Source organism: Tasmannia lanceolata, unplaced genomic scaffold (genome assembly GCF_043159265.1).
Source record: "Tasmannia lanceolata isolate RefF3 unplaced genomic scaffold, GAP_Taslan_0.1 ptg000015l, whole genome shotgun sequence".
Taxonomy (NCBI): Eukaryota; Viridiplantae; Streptophyta; class Magnoliopsida; order Canellales; family Winteraceae; genus Tasmannia; species Tasmannia lanceolata.
The window spans coordinates 32336960-32353148 of NW_027518692.1; the positions used below are offsets into that span (position 1 = coordinate 32336960).

The following is a 16189-nucleotide window of genomic DNA, read 5'->3' on the forward strand; positions in this document are numbered from 1 at the left end:
AGAAATATTACAATCAAAATCTCAGAAAATCCAGCGAAGACTTCCTTTCACAGTAGTTTTTCTCTTATTATTTTTTTTTAACCAAATTGTTAGGAACATCCATTAAAACAACGAAACCAGATTCCTATTCAAATCTACTCAAATACAATCAACTGAAACATAAACTTTGTATATATAAAAAAAAATTAAAAAAAATCACACAGGAAAAGCTAACATCCAGAGAAAACATGATTTAAATTTCCAGTTCTAAGCATAAGCATTGAAAGTATATAAAAATAAAAAGAGAAGAATTATGAAGGGAAATACCTTCTTTTAGTCAATTCTAGCTATGCTTTGGTCCAATCTACTCTGGTTCTTCCTCGATCAACAGTAAGAGAATAGGTTTGCAGTAAATTGAGGAGATCGCGACGGATTACAAAGATCGGAGAAGACGATCGGAGCTAAGGTTTGGATCGGAAATGAATCGGAGATGGATCGGAGAAGTATCAGAGAAGGATCTCAGATCGGAGCTTAGATCGGAAAAAATGAATCTCAGATTTGCAGAAAAGGCCGGAGGAAAATGGGGGAAGACGATCAGAACACGGCCGGAGAAAATGGAAGCCGTAGGATTGGAGGTGTAGAGGTTGCCGGAGAAGGCGGTGGTGGCGGCCGGTGAGGGAAGAGGAGATGAAGGTTGGATCTCCGGCAGATTTGCCGGAGATGATGAGCTCTCTCCCTCTGCAATTCTCTCTTTCTCTCCCTCTTTCTTTTTTTCTTTTTTTCTTTTCTTTTTTCCTTCGTCTTTTCTCTGGTTTTTTCCACTGTCCTTTTCTCTCCTCTGCGAGAGATGAGAGCTTGAGTGGGGAGACCATCATGAGGAGAAGAACTCATGATGAGTTTGTCCCCCTCATGTCCTCCTCCCATTTCCCATTTTTTGCAAAAATAATAAAAAAAAAATAAAAAAACAATCATCACATGGCATTGGATGCCATACGAAAACCAAAACGCTATTAAAAAAGAAAAGAAAATGATGACATTCCGTATTCTCTCCTTGAATATAAGCGGATCCCACATCAGTGGGCCTCACACAAACGGGTCCCACACAAGCGGGCCCCACACAAGCGGGTCCCACATCAGCGGGCCCCACACAAGCGGGTTCCACACAAGCGGGCCCCACACAAGCGGGTCCCATATCAGCGGACCCCACATCAGCGGGCCCCACACAAATGGGTCCCACATCAACGGGCCCCACATTCATTCATTTTCCGCCTGACCTCGGGATTTCATTCGAATACGCGGGTTTAGGGTCCTGTCAAAATGGGGTGTCTACACTTAGCTCGTTCGTTAGGCAAACGTGGTCGGATCTTGACAAAATTTCACAGGGACCTTGGTGGGACCCTAAGCTAGCCCGGGGTGCAATTTGGGACCCCAACTCACTGATTTGACGAGACTCGCACAGACAACGCAAACTTGGGTCTGGTCAAAATGGGGTGTCTACAATAATACACTTTGATTTTGTGTCTTTGATCTGTAACTTTGATTTTTTGGTCTAAACCTAGGGCTTTTTTTTTGTTCCTTTTCATGTTATTTCTCGATAAATCCTCTGATTCTATGATTTTGAGCGTTGGATTCTGATAAGCATGTTTCTCCCAGGATTTTAGAGTTCTTGCTATTCTTTCCTTCTTCTTTTGCCTTTTCTTCTTCCAAACCTGAAAATCTAGGGTTCGGTTGCATTTCTCGTTCGAACATCGTTAAAACTATTTTTTTTGGGTTTTGTGTGCACTTTGAAATCTTGTTTTCATCACTTTTTATGTTTCTCTTGTGAAATCTGGTTGTTTTCCGATGAGTGAGGGTTTGAATATGGTTTACTGAAATCTAGGGTTCTATTGTTATGGTAACTCTGTTATTTTTTTTAAGAATTTTGAGAACTTAGGAGGGTTTGAATTCAATACTGTCGGAATATTAGCTTTTGCAATTTTTTTTGCCATCGAAATCGCTAGTAGATTGATGGTTTCAGAAATATATTTGTTTGCAGTTTAATCGTTGGTGAAAATATGTGCTCTCTTCTATTCTCTTTGCCATTTCTGTGTTAATTTTCTGTTTCTCTATGTCAAAGCTTTTATTTTCTGATGAGCTAGCGGGTCAAATCTAATATATCATCTGAAATTTACTTTCATATGTGTTGTGTTGTTTCAAAAGTCCCTTCTCATACATCTTTCTTCTTTTTTTGGTAGACTCTTCTCTCCGGCACCGAACGACGTTTCTGTTCTCCCTCCCTCTTTCACTCCTACTACTACTGTTCGGATCTTGAGGTATATTTTCTCCTATAAGCCCCATTCCATGTCGTGTTTGGGGCTTCTTATTATCTATGCTTGGGATTGCTTTCTATGTGGTGCCTATGTTTGAATGGGTGGTTGTGGGTCTTTTGGTGGTTCGGCGCTTGGATGTTTTGTCTTAAAGGGGATTGTGGGTGTTGTAGGGCTACCATCATGCCGCGAGAAGCAGTAAATAGGAGGATGATGATTGTTCGAGCAGCAGCGGTAGTTATGGCTACGGCGTCTGCATTGTTATTTAGGATTAGACGAAACCTTCATCGCAGGACACGAGCCCCTTACGAATCAGGGTACCTAACCCATAGGGAATATGTTACACGTATCACACATGCAGAGAATCACTGTCTCGCTGTGCTTCGTATGGATGTTCGCTGTTTCCGCACTTTTGTGGCCATCTTAAGAAACACGGCCCTACTCGAAGACACAATCCATTGTTGTGTCGAGGAACAAGTGGCCATTTTCTTACAAATACTTGGTCACAGCGATAGGAACCGCCGTGTTAGGGCAGTAATTAGACGGTCAGGGGCGACGGTTTCGAAGTATTTTAACAAGGTTTTGGATGCCGTGCTAAATATCCGGCACTTGTTCATCTTACCTCCTTCAACGGAGACACCACATCAAATCGCTGGAAATCAGAACTGGATGCCCTACTTTAAGGTAGCAAGCATTACCTCTATATTTCATAGTAATTGATTAGGGCCTTAGGTTCATATGCTGACGTTTCGTGATGTTTAATGTGTACATTGTAGGATTGCATTGGTGCAATCGACGGGACTCACATACATGCAAGAGTAAGTGCAGAGTTGAATGGCAGATTTTGGTGTCGTAAGGGATACCCATCTCAGAATGTGCTCGCTGCATGTGACTTCGACATGAAGTTCACTTACGTGTTAGCTGGGTGGGAGGGGTCGGCATCAGACTCACGGGTCTTGGCATCCGCTTTATCACTCGCGAAACCCATTCCATGCCCACCTGGTACTTAAGACTTTATTTTTTACACCTTACCTTACCTTTAGTTTATGGTCTGAGTTATGAAACTTAGACATAATCCTTTTTGTGAGTGCAGGAAAATACTACCTTGCCGATGCTGGGTACCCATGCCTGACTCATTTTATAACTCCATTCCGCGGCCCTAGTTACCACTTGAACGAGATCAGGGGGCGCAGGCCTCGATCTCCTGAGGAGTTATATAATCAGAGGCATTCAGGGGTTAGGAATGTAATCGAGCGAACTTTTGGGGTCCTGAAGAAGCGATTCACCATAATAAATTCACCACCCATGTATTCTTTAAAACGGCAAGTGGACATTGTGTTAGCCTGTTGCTGCGTCCACAACCACATCAGGAGGGAGATGCCAAACGATGGGTACATTGAAGTGGTTGACCGTGAGTTGGCAGTAGCCCCTCCGGAGGAGATTCCGCCACCGCTTCCTTTGCCCCCTATTTCTAGGGCCGAGGATGTGAGAGCAGGAGGATTGATCCGTACAGGCATTATGGATCATTTGTGGCGTGATTTCGAGGCACGCCGTGGTCATACTTAGGATGATCTGTTGTTTACTATTATATTTTATTATCTGTCTTTGGGTTGTAACTATGTTCACTCGTGAATACTTTGTCTTTTTGATGAATGCGTATTTGCTTTTAGTACTACTTTGTTTGCTTTTAGTACTATTTTTGCGTCTTCTGTTTGATGGTATCATGTTTCCTACATGAACAATGTCACAGGTAAGATGGCGTCTACTTCAGGGGTGTCGAAGGCCAGGAAAAAAAATCACTGGGGAGAGGATGAGGATAGACTACTTGTTACAAGCTTAGCTCATCAGGTTGCCTTGGGCAACAAGATTGCTAACGGGTTTAAAGAGCTTGCATTAAACGCAGTGGCACATGATCTTACCATTAGAATTGGTAGGGATATCACGAAAGATCATGTGAGGAACAGAATGAAGACAATGAAAACCAATTACAGGATTCTTCACACTATCCTCAGTCGCAGCGGTTTTGGGTGGGATACAATACAATGCAAAATAAGTGTTGAGAATGAAGTGAAGAATGATTACCTGCAGGTAATCTCCAATAGAGTTGTTTATGATTTGTTTTTTTCTGTAATCAGTTTCCACTCATTACTTACAATTACACATTTTTTTCCAGAGTAGTCCCGGACACCTTCGGTTCTTTAACACCCGTTACCCCCTTTATGAAGAATGGAAGTATGTGTTTGGGGAGGATCATGCTACAGGAGAGTTTCTTGCTGTGAAAGTGCCTACTCCGGGTAGCAGCGGAAAGAGGACGCGGGGTGCAGATGCAAAGCTTGGACAAAATATGGATAGGTTGTCCGACAGTATCAGGATGATGGCTGATGCCATCACATCGACTGCCGAGGTGCACGACCTCAGTCATCTTAAAGACTCGATGATGAGCATGGAGAGTTTCTCCTACAGGGAGCGGGTTAGAGCCTACATGTACCTCCATAACCATCATAAGGAAGCTGAGGTCTTCCTTTCCCTGGAGGACGAGGGACGTCACGAGGTAGTTATCGCTATTTTAGAGGTTTTGATGGGGGGTTGACTATTTCTTATTTTGAAGTTAATTAGGTTTTTTGGATATTGTTATGGTGGGTTCTCAACCTTATGTTGGTGGTGGGAAACTCATGTTATGTTTTTTTTGGTTCTGTTTATGGTTGATGTTATGGTTTGATACTGTTATGGTTGGTTATGTTGTGTTGTTTGGATACGGTTATGTTTAAAACTTTTGGTTATGTTGGTGGGTATGTCCAGCAGGTTTGTGTTGCTTATGTAGGTGGTGAGAAATTTTTGGTATGATGACAAACTATGGTTATGTTGTTTATGTCAATGGTGGTTATTTGTACTTGTATGTAATTTTCATTATATTATTTTGAATTGCATTCCTGTAGGTTAATGGGGAAAATAAAATTTTATGTGGTCTTCAAGGGAAGGCAGGTAGGTGTATATGATACTTGGCAGGACTGTCACGATCAAGTGAACAAGTTTAGTGGAGCCTGCTACCGGTCCTACGGTACTAGGGATGAGGCAGAGGTTGCCCTTCAAGCATTTATACAAGCCAATAGTGGGCCCAGAGAAGATAGGAAAGCAGAGTCCAACCACCTTCATCTGGATTCCCAAGGCTCGACATGTTCTGATGTGACGGGTTCATCATGTAGTTAGTTTTCGTTGTGGCTCCAGTGCTAACTCGTGTATGTAGGGAGTGCAGAAGTTTGTTTTTTTACGTCATAGTTTTGGAGGTTACCTTATGTTAGTACACAAGTATGTGTTTGTGACATATAAATTATCTTCCACCTTGCTCATCAGTTCTGTTTTCTGTCAGCAATTTGTTAGTGGACTGTTTTTCTTTGGGTTGGGCTGTCATTATTTTTGTACTGCCATTGTGAACATGGAGTTGTTTGCTCCTATGTTATGAAGTGTGGGATATGGGTCTGTTGATTTAGATGAAAGGAATGTAATGTGAGCATGGGATTTAATACTTAGAAATTCAGTTTGTTGGAACTTTGGAAGTACAAATTCCTCCTAGTTCAGATCAAGTCCAGAAGAATTTCATCATATTTGCCTTCACATTTCAGAAGCTAATGAAGGCTTGAATTGAGCTTTCCAGTTTTGCTATATTTCTGCTTTGTGAGAGTTGATTATCTCTTTTCATCCTGGTTACTGTCTCTCTTTCATAAGAACAGTCTTGACTGATCTAAATTGGTCTGGATTTAAAGGGCTTACTGTAGGAACTTTATGATTGGGAAGTACAACCAAGAAGCTTGTTTTGAATAAATTATTGCGTGGTAACAAGAGGAACCGACAGTTCTTATTTACTGGTTGGTTCTGAACCACTCATGGTGGTGTAAGCTAGTCGAAGCTACTCTTGAAGTGCGGTAAGCTTATGAGTTACAATAAATTTGGGATATGTTTTGCTTTCATCTCCTCATTCTGATTTTTTTATATGGATTTTTTTCTTTCATTCTTTTTTTTCTCATGAGCTTTTCTATTGTTTCAGTTTCAGTTTTCGGTTTATTTTCTGATATTAGATGTTTTTAAAAAAATCTGTATTTAATTTTGCCTCTAATTTATCATATTTTCTCATGCTGCATTTCTGAGGAATGAACATGTCTTGCCAGAAATGCAGCACAGATCTAGTTCATGCTTCAGTTAGATGAATCCTTCTAAGGTTTATATCTCTTTTGTTAATGGTTGTATGTGGGGAATTCTGGTCATATTGCTGGTATTATGTGTTTAAGAGCTGACGAAATTCTGGTAAAAAAATATTGTTCTTATAAAATAGAAGTGCCAAAAAATATTGTTCTTATAAAATAGAAGTGCCAAAAAATATTGATCTTATAAAATAGAAGTGCCAATCCTGCTGAGGAATCACCATGCTTTCGATCGAAGTAACTCAGCTCCAGTGGTTGTATTTACTTTTCTTTTCTTTTTTTAATTCTATACATTATTTAGGTATCCATTATGAAAATTATCTATTTGAGGATATTACTCTGTTTTAAATACAAGATTTTGTACTAGTGTCCTGTTTCTTACTTCTGATGCATTGGATTTCTTCTAATACTTAGTTTGCATGTACAACACCCAGTTGTAGACCTTTGATGCCCGAACAATTCCCCTCATTACCAATATAACTGTAAAAGCAATTGTATGTAATGGCTAACCAAAAGATGTCTTTTCATGACAATTAGCAAGTTCTGTACCAAAGAAGTATTTCAAATCACCCAAGATTGCGACGGTCTAGGTTGTAATTTACAGTGTATTTCAAAATACCATGTTGTAAATTAAAGTGTACTAATTGTGGCTATATTTGATATTCTCCTACTGGATGTTTATGTCAAGTGGTGTTTATCTACTTTCCGCTTCGAGATGCATCCAAACTAGGGGTGCAACTCGGTTCGATTTTTCAGAATTCAGGTTGAGCTTTTACCATAAAATGGAGTCGGGTTCGAGTTGATTCAAATTCCCTTTTTAGCAAAAGCTCAACCCAACCTGGCCCAATTTGCACCCCTAATCCAAACCACTTTCAAATGAATTTTTTTTGTTCCAGGAGGAGCAAGTGGAATTGGTGCAGAGACATGTTATTATTGCTGCAAGGAACATTGAGGCTGCAAACGATACGAAACAATTCATTGTGAATGGAAACAAAGCTGCTCGTGTGGATGTATTGAAACTTGATCTTAGCTCGTTAAAATCTGTCAGGGCATTTGTTGCTGAGTTTAATGCTCTTGATATCCCTCTTAACATCTTAATGTAATCTCTCTCTCTCTCTCTCTCTCTCTCTCTCTCTCTCACACACACACACACACACACACACACTATTTACACCCATCTGAATGTAAAAAATGGAGCCTTGGGAATGTAAATATCAGATGGGTGTAAAACAAAATTTCAAAGGTTTGACCCATTTATGTTGTAATCCAAATGAGAACATGTATCTTACAAAAATGATTAAAATGTTTAAAATGATTTCTTATGTTTAGGTTTCCCACCAATGTTTAATTGGCAAGTGAACAGGCGTGGGAAACCATTTCCTGCACAATTTCCCGGGATTTCATGTGCAAGTGAACAGGTGTGGGAAACCTTTTCCTTCACAGTTTCTCGGGATTTCTTTTCCTTTTGCCACGTCAGATTCTCGGGAAACCTTTTCTTTTCCTTTCCCGGGAAAACAAGTGAACAGAGCCTAAGAGAGAGAGTATATAGTAAGTAGGGAAAACGGGACGTATATATCACTTCTATAAGTACACCCGTCCCCTCGTCCCTCAAACTCGTCGTCTAGGGTTTGCTCTGCAATGCTGAAATTACAATACTCTAGAGCTAGGGCCCCAGTTGAAGGTTTTTTCATCTCTTTTCAGCTCTAAGGTTAGGATCTTAAGACTCCCGCTTCGTTTTTCATCTCCATTCAGACCCTAACGTTAGGGTTTTTTGGATTATAGCATTGTTTTTCTTCTTCTCTTCCAGTTCTAAGGGCTAGACAAATCACTTCAGATTTCGTTCCATAGGTTTTTTTTATCTTTCTGCATAAATGGCTTCTTCTACGAAGTCGATTTCTGCAGCAATCAAATCCATTCCAGCTAAGAAGGAATCTCTTCGAAAAGCTTTCGAAGATCTCCAATCACATTCCTCCTCTCTCGCCTCATTCACCCTTCAATGGAAAGATATCGAGGCACATTTCAACTCAATCGAGAAATCGATCGAGACTAGCTTTAAGGAGGTAGAATTAAAGGAGAAATCTACGGCAAAAAACTCTGAGGAGAAATCTATAAAACAGGAAGAAGAGTCAATAGAGGTGACTCCCCGGCCGGAGCTAAAATCCCTGTGTGAAAAAATGGATGGAAAGGGATTGAGATGTTTCATTAGTGAGAACAGGAAAGAGATTCCGACACTACGGAATGAGATTACGGAGGCGATTAGGTTAGCTCCTGATCCGGGAAAGATGGTTTTGGATGCCATGGAGGGTTTTTATAGTTCTGATGATTTGAATTTAAAGGGAGATAAGGATGTGGAGTTGGCGGGGATTAGACGTAGTTGTATTCTTCTGTTAGAGCGTCTGGTTTTTATATCGCCGGAGATTATAAATACCCATAAAGATAGGGCGAAGAAATTGGCAGTTGAATGGAAGAGGAAGATTATAAATACCCATAAAGAGAGGGCGAAGAAATATCCAGGGGGTGAAAACGCTTTAGAAATTTTTGGTTTTATGCAGCTTTTAGTTACATTTGGATTGGTTTCTGCATTTGATGTAGAGGAGTTATTGGATCTTTTCTTTTTTGTTGCTCGGCGGAACCAGGCGATTGATTTGTTTAAGGCTCTTGATCTTACCGAGAAAGTTCCTGGTAAGGACCCAATAAACACTTTTAGATGCTGTGTCAATTACTTATTTGTTCTTTTCGTTGCAATTTTTCATTTTTATGATGAAGAGAAAATGTTGGGATATTCAAAATTTGCTTGTGGGTGCTTTACTGCCGCATAACTACTCCTTGCATAATAGTTTAAATCTCCCTATACTACTAATATTATTTTAATTGACGTCTGTATTTTCAAATATTTATTCATGTAATTCTAGTATCTGAACCTTTTGTCTAGAAGATTCTGTCTTTCACCACGCCAATTATTTGAATGTCACTGTCTTGGCGCTTTCACTGTCTTGGTGCTTGATTGTTTTTAGATTATATTCGTTTTGATATTTCCCGTAGTCTGTGACGGGGGAGATTTTACTGGGTGAAAATCTCCTTACCATGTTGGGGCAAACGAATTGTGTTTGTACATTCCTTGGTAAAAGTCATTGATAAAGTTCTTTGGAGTTGATGGTCCTTTCTAAGGATCTCCTCTTTTTCTGAGCAGTCTCATATTCTATCGCTTGGGGAGCAGCATTGCTGCCATTGCTTCCTGGGACTGGCCATGAGGCACACATTTCATTTGTACAATCCTCATTTTGTTTGTTTTTCTTTTCTTTTCTGTTCATTATCTGTTCCCTGTTGATCTTTTTATTGGAATTGATCATGTTCTTATATTTTAAATGCAGCCCTTAGATTTGTATATCCTTTTGATTTTGAGTCATGTTCTTCTGTGATAGGCTTTGCATATATTCCCTGCAATTAAATTTTGAGTCATGTTCTGCTGTGTTAGCTAGGTTTCTTTTAGTAGTTGTCCTGTGATACTTACTCTTTTTTTCTTTTGCAAAGTAAATCTTTGTTGGGTTATGTTTTTTAAGCCTTTCCTTTGTTGTCATTTTACCGGCTCTGTGTTTAAGTTATCTCGTCCTTTGTACTGGTTTGTATATGTGGGATTTTTGTGTCGAAGATCTTGATTACAAGTTCTTTCCAAGCATTCTAGGTGGTTGGGCTTCATATCCTTAGATTCATGTTGTTTATTCTACCTTTCCTTATTGTGCTGTCCGCACTCAACTATGTGTATATAAAAATTTATCATTCCCTATTATGACCACGGTGTTACACTCATGGTTGTGTTCTAGGTGCTTGGTTGGCTTTTAATGCCAAGCTATGTATTCCTTGAATGTAGTAATCTCGTATTTGCTGCTTTAGGTTTTAAAAAACAATGGAGACAATGCTTCCAAGTAGGCTCTTTAAGTGGCTAAATACTGTGCTTACCTGTTTGTTCTGGTTAGTATTTGCTGCCTCTAGGAATGTCGATCTCATTTTGCCTTCATGACTACAAATTTAGTTTAACCCATACCATTCTATTCTCTTTTTAATCTTGGTTGATTCTTTTTTTTAGTACATTGTTGTATATAAAGCTCTTTCATTCTTTCTTGCCGGAGATGTAACAAGAAAACAGCAAATTTGTAGGGGCTTGAAGTGAATACTGAATACCATTCCTAAAGAAGAATGCTGATGTAATTTTCCCTTGTGATAAAAGTTTATTTTTACTCATACCAATTTTTCTCTATTTATTCTTTTTCACTAATTTTTTTGTATATATATTAACACCGGTAGCCATGTTGCTCAGTGCTATAGCTTCAAAATTATATATTTTAGTCTCCTGTTGGAGGTATGCGAACTAAATGAGATGGTATTGTTATCAATTTGTTTAAATTTGTCCAGTCTTTAGTCAAACATATTGAATGAAACCTGTTCCTTTTGTTACTTTTCTTCTCTCCACTCTCCATATACTTGATTCCTTACATTCTTTTATGCATCCCTGTTTATCTAGCATCGATGTGTGCTTAAGAATGCTTTAATGTCTCACCCTTTGCTCCTTTGAGAACCTCATGTGCAGCCAATTTCTGTGACCTTCAAATATTCTATGACCAGTGGTCATGTATTGACTCCAGTTGCTCAATCAGTTGTTTTCTTTCCATCATCAATATACCTAATTCTTTACAGTTGTTTTCATGTTTTTCTAGCATCTTCGTGTGCTAAAGAATGCTTCAATGTCTCGCCCTTTACTCCTTTTGGGAACCTCATGTGTAACCAATTTTGTGACCTTCAAATATCAAGTGACTGAGCTCCTTCATTCTCTTGCTGGATAGAAGTAACAAGAAAATGGTGAAATTCATCTGGGCTGGAAGTGAATAGCATTTCTAAAGATGAGTGTTGATGTCATTTTCCCTTGTGACAATATTTTACTACCCTTACCATGTTTTTTCTCTTACATTGGTTGATCTACTGTAATGCTTGTGTAATGCTTCTGCTGACGGGACGAAGCTTACCATAAAAATGGTGCAAAAAGAAAAAAAAAATCTTTTTCCTTCAATTCTCTTATGTTTTGATGGGATTTTAATTTCAATGTTCTTTCATTTCCACAACAGCCTTTTCGTGGATCCTTTCTCTGATTAATGTGTACACGATTAGGGGTTTCCATCATATCCTTTTATATTGGAAAAAAAGGCTTAAATTTCACACAGGAACGTTGAGTTGCTTCACCTCATATACTAGCAGGTGCCGCGAATAATATCCTGCAAAATTCCATTAAAATACGCAAGCCCTACTTAAAAAAAAAAACAGCATTCATTGATTCTTTCTTTTAAACTACTTTTTTGTCTGTAAAATAGCATCTGCGGCTGTGCATTGGCTCTGGTTGCTCATTGCTAGCCTCTGGTGACAGAACTATGCATTGAAGTCTCCTGTTGGAGTTATGTCACTAACTGTGATGGTTTAGTTTTCAATTTGGGCTAAAATTTTCGAAGTCTTTGGTCAGATGTATTCAATGAAATCTGCTCCTTTTATCACTTTGTTTTCTTTAAATCCTCCATGTATCTAATTCATTAGTCATTTGTGAATACCTGCTGATCTAGCATCTTCATGGGCTGAAGAATGCTTTAATGTCTTACCCTTTGCTCCTTTCTTCTTCTTCTTTTTTTTTGAATGGCTACTACCCTTTGCTCCTTTCTAGAACCTCTTGTGCGGCCAATTTTTGTAACCTTTAAATATTCATTCTCTCTTGCTGGACAGAAGTAACAAGAAAATTGCAAAATTCATATGTGCTGGAAGTGAATACCATTCCTAATGAGGTTGTTACTGGCTCCTTTTTGTTCTAAATTTTCCTGCTAAGGAGACTGTTATATTGTCCCTCTAGATAACTGTTCTGCTGGAGAGTGTTTTGGTTTCATCCAAGGAGTGTTTTATGAAAAGTCTAGATATATAAAGAACTGTTCTGCTCATTTGGAGTAAATGGTTTCATTGTTTAAATGGTATATGCTCACTAGATGGTCCTGATGTGACACGACTGGGCTAGTTCTAAACCTGTTGTTGAACATTGCTTTTAACCAGCAATTTGTTTGTAAATGTCAGAGGAAGAATGAAATGCATTAGATTGCATCATTCCGGAGAAAAAAAATTGATTGCTGTTTCATGGAAATATTGACATTGACTGGGTGCTCATCCTGTATGGAAAAGAGGAATGACATCTTGACGATGGCTGTCCAGTGTCTTCACATTGTTGGCCAGTGATTAGTTCGTATTATAAAACACCATCTTTCTGGACTGAATGGCTTTTGAAGCCATGATTTATCCTTCAATTCTTTGGCCTCTTGTTACATATTTATATCCATTGCCTTGATCACGTGTTCGATTCATCTTTTTTATTTTATTTGTAAAATCTGGACAATCTGTCCTATGCTTTTGTTGTAGATTTGTGACTTATTTGTCATTGAGACATTTCTCTTACGGAACACTCAACAATCCGACCGTGTTGCACCCTCTAATTTTACCATTCAAAAAAAAATCAACAATCTGACAACTTTTTAGTTGTTTTATAGTGGTGATGTTAACATCAGTTTGAAATCACCGTTCAAGCTTCTTTACTGATTTGGATATTAATATTATATTTCTTCTCCTTTGAAGGAGGTTAAATGTTAGGTGTGATCCATTATAATCCAATCTATGTATATCAAATTGTCAAAAAGATGTCACTTTTTTTTTGAATGGTAAGTAAAAATGATGTCACTAATTGTACGAGTTTCCATCTCTTGTTGTGTTATTGTTTTGGGCTTGCATTCGTAGTTTTTTGCTATATAAATTAATGAGGAATTTGAGCTCTTTGCTCATTAGCATGGATAAGTTATTCCAGTGACCATCAAGCTTTTTCCTTGTGTAAGATTTTATTCAGAAACTGGCCAGGATGGGGAAGCAACTTCAAGCTGTTAAATTCGTGTATGCGTTTGGGCTAGTGGATAAGTTCCCTCCTGGACCTTTGTTGAAAGCATACTTGAAGGAATCCAAGAAGGTTGCTCAAGAAATTCGAAAAAAGGGCAATAACTCCGCTGTGTCTCAGGTATGTAGCATCATAATATAGATTCCCCAAATAATTCATCGTCTTTTGCACTCAGTGATACTATATACTGTCTATTCTGCTACAGAATGAAGCCACCGCAAAAGAAATTGCTGCTGTAAAAGCAGTAATCCAATCCGTAAAGGAGCACAAACTTGAAACTGAATTTTCATCTATGAATCTTGAGAATCGTATTTCTCAGTTGGAGCAGCAGAAGGCCCAGAGGGCAAACAAGAAACGTGCTGCACTGGTAGATCCCACACCTCCTACACCTAAATCCCAGCAACGGCCCCCAAACAAGAAGCCTCGACCTTCTGCAACAACCACCCCTTATGTCCCCCCTCCGACTGCACCTCAAAGAGCACCCAATCAACAACAACCACAGCCTTCTGTGCCATTGGTCGATTGGATTCCTTCTTATTCTGGTTCAGCATACTCTGGTTCAACTGGGCCATATGGTTTGGCAGGACCTGGTATGGCAGGAACTTTTACGCCTTATGACCGCCCAGGTACCAGCTTTCCGGGAACATCTTTGGGTTTTGGTGCTAGTCCACCAAAGTCTCATCTCTACTCTTCGGAACATCTTCTAGGATCTAGTATGTATGATAATAAGCCATTGGGCTATAGTGGTTACACTTTGTCTGGTGGCTCGTCATATAATCCACCATACTACCCTTAGTTTTGTGGAGTTCAACTTAGTCTGCGCGATGTGGATTACTTGGCAAATCTTGGCAATACTTTCCAAGTCATTTGATAAACCTAACGTAGAATGTATTTATGCTTTTGACATAGGTTGTGACAATTATGGTTATCTATATATAATTGTTACTTTGGCTTAGTTCATAGTTGCTGTGGATCTTAATTGAATGGGTTATAATCTCCTTTGGGTTTTCATCCATATTAGATGTGGTCTTTATTTTCATTAGTTTTCTTCATTCTATAGACAGTTTAGTCTATAGGATGCTGATTGACTGGTTGCTTAATGGCAATGCCTTAAGGTTTTTTTTTTTTTTTTGGGGTACTCTTGGCCTCTCTTCAAGGTTCTCTAGCTGTCATGTTTTGTGTTTCCTAGTGCCTCAAATCAGTTCTGTTTGCTTGGCATTTGGGTGCCACTTCAGTAAAGCTCCTTGTATGGTTGCCAATATATAGCATTGAAATCCCTGGAGACTCGAGGATGTCTCCTGGTTAATCACTGCATGTCTGCCAATGTGTCACTCTTGTCCCCTTCCTATAATATCCAAGCCCAAAACCACTAAAAAAGTGGAATTTTGCTTGGATTCATTGGGAATGATGCTCTTTCTCTCTATATTGGTAATGACACCCCTAACCAGACACTATTTAGTGGCAAATTCAATGCTCGTCTCCTCCCGGCTGACTACTTATTTCCCTACTCTCTGAGTCCAGGCAAATCCAATGCCATAGCCTCACATTCAACCTCGGTTCTTTGACTGACTTATCGAACGGGTCACTTATCGAATCTCCGTTCCTCTGCTCTCGCATCCACTATAACAGGAGTGTTTGACACTGTCCCCAACTTCTGCCCTCGCATCCACTATAACAGGAGAGTGTTTGACACTGTCCCCAACTTCTGCCCTTACCAAGTAGGAGTTAAATGAGTGCCTTTACTACATCAGGGTTCGACACTTCGTGGAATATGTAGTTGATGTGAATCAAGCGACTATGTTAGATCTTAAATATCTGACTCAGTTATCGTAAAGTCTTCTAATGATTTGAGGCTGCTAGAAAAATGGGATCCCGTTTTGTAAAAATGCAAGAGATCCTCTAAACAAAAAGAGAATGATTGAGGCTGCTAGAAAAAATGGGATCCCCCTTAAGGATGAATTCGCCTCCTTTAACGCGTCCTTAACGCTTTCGTTACCCTTCTTTAACCGGGTAATATGATGACTCTCTCTCCTTAGTACCCTTGGTGGGGCCAAAATCTCTCTCTCTCTCTCTCTCTCTCTCTCTCTACACCCTTCACCTTTGGTGGGCCTCATTGTATTTGTAGGCCTCAACATAAATAGGCTTGCCCATAAAATCTTCTTCATAGGATGATTCTAACCCTCTGATCTGAAGATGGACAACACCATATATAAAACTATTCAGATCGAAGGGTTAGGATCATCCATTGGAGATTATTTTGGGGGAAACACGTATTTACAATGAGGCTCAACAAACGAATGGTTTGGATCTTCGAAAAAGGTGGGCCCTAATAAATTTTCTAATAAATACGTGTTATGTTGGATCTGTACATTGGTGCATGCATTTTTTAATATAAAGTGGGGCCCACAGTGCTCAAAGATCTAAACCATTTAGTTGATGGGGCCATTGTAAATAGGCCACCCCCAAAAGTTGGGAGAGGGGCCGTGGGGGCCTTTATCATTGGCTAGGGTTGCCACCCATTTGGACCCAACCTGACCCCCTCTGGAATAAATTTGCCCCCTTTAACGCCTCTTTAACCTTTGCATTATGGTATGTCTTAAGGAGAGAGATGAGAGAGTGAGAGATTGCTCTTGGCCCCACCAAGGGTATGGAGAGAGAGAGAGAGAGGAGAGAGAGACGTTGGCCCCACCAAGGATGTGCAGATAGAGAGAAGGGAGAGTGTTTATCCTAAAGGGGGCGAATTTATT

General features: G+C 39.5%; 2 protein-coding genes across 2 annotated transcripts; both read left to right on the plus strand.

Moving 5' to 3' along the window:
* The first annotated feature begins 2211 nt into the window (after nucleotides 1–2211).
* Nucleotides 2212–7746, plus strand: LOC143845638 (uncharacterized). Its single transcript, XM_077354020.1, has 5 exons — nucleotides 2212–2291; nucleotides 4036–4373; nucleotides 4459–4836; nucleotides 5222–6205; nucleotides 7378–7746. The coding sequence occupies exons 2-4, from the start codon at nucleotides 4041–4043 to the stop codon at nucleotides 5279–5281; spliced, it is 771 nt and encodes a 256-aa protein (XP_077210135.1). The 5' UTR covers nucleotides 2212–2291; nucleotides 4036–4040; the 3' UTR covers nucleotides 5282–6205; nucleotides 7378–7746.
* Nucleotides 7747–8070: 324 nt separating this feature from the next.
* On the plus strand, nucleotides 8071–14397 carry LOC143846597 (truncated FRIGIDA-like protein 1). Its single transcript, XM_077355072.1, has 3 exons — nucleotides 8071–9163; nucleotides 13387–13562; nucleotides 13648–14397. Exons 1-3 carry the CDS (start codon nucleotides 8353–8355, stop codon nucleotides 14236–14238), a joined length of 1578 nt encoding a protein of 525 aa, XP_077211187.1. The 5' UTR covers nucleotides 8071–8352; the 3' UTR covers nucleotides 14239–14397.
* Nucleotides 14398–16189: the final 1792 nt, after the last annotated feature.

What these genes read in the sequence shown, in the direction of transcription:
- LOC143845638 (XM_077354020.1), top strand. Translation starts at nt 4,041, where the DNA reads ATGGCGTCTACTTCAGGGGTGTCGAAGGCCAGGAAAAAAAATCACTGG. An exon ending in TGAAGAATGATTACCTGCAG is followed by an intron (nt 4,374 to 4,458) that starts GTAATCTCCAAT and finishes ATTTTTTTCCAG; the next exon opens with AGTAGTCCCGGACACCTTCG. An exon ending in AGGACGAGGGACGTCACGAG is followed by an intron (nt 4,837 to 5,221) that starts GTAGTTATCGCT and finishes GCATTCCTGTAG; the next exon opens with GTTAATGGGGAAAATAAAAT.
- LOC143846597 (XM_077355072.1), top strand. Translation starts at nt 8,353, where the DNA reads ATGGCTTCTTCTACGAAGTCGATTTCTGCAGCAATCAAATCCATTCCA. An exon ending in TCTTACCGAGAAAGTTCCTG is followed by an intron (nt 9,164 to 13,386) that starts GTAAGGACCCAA and finishes TCCTTGTGTAAG; the next exon opens with ATTTTATTCAGAAACTGGCC. An exon ending in ATAACTCCGCTGTGTCTCAG is followed by an intron (nt 13,563 to 13,647) that starts GTATGTAGCATC and finishes ATTCTGCTACAG; the next exon opens with AATGAAGCCACCGCAAAAGA.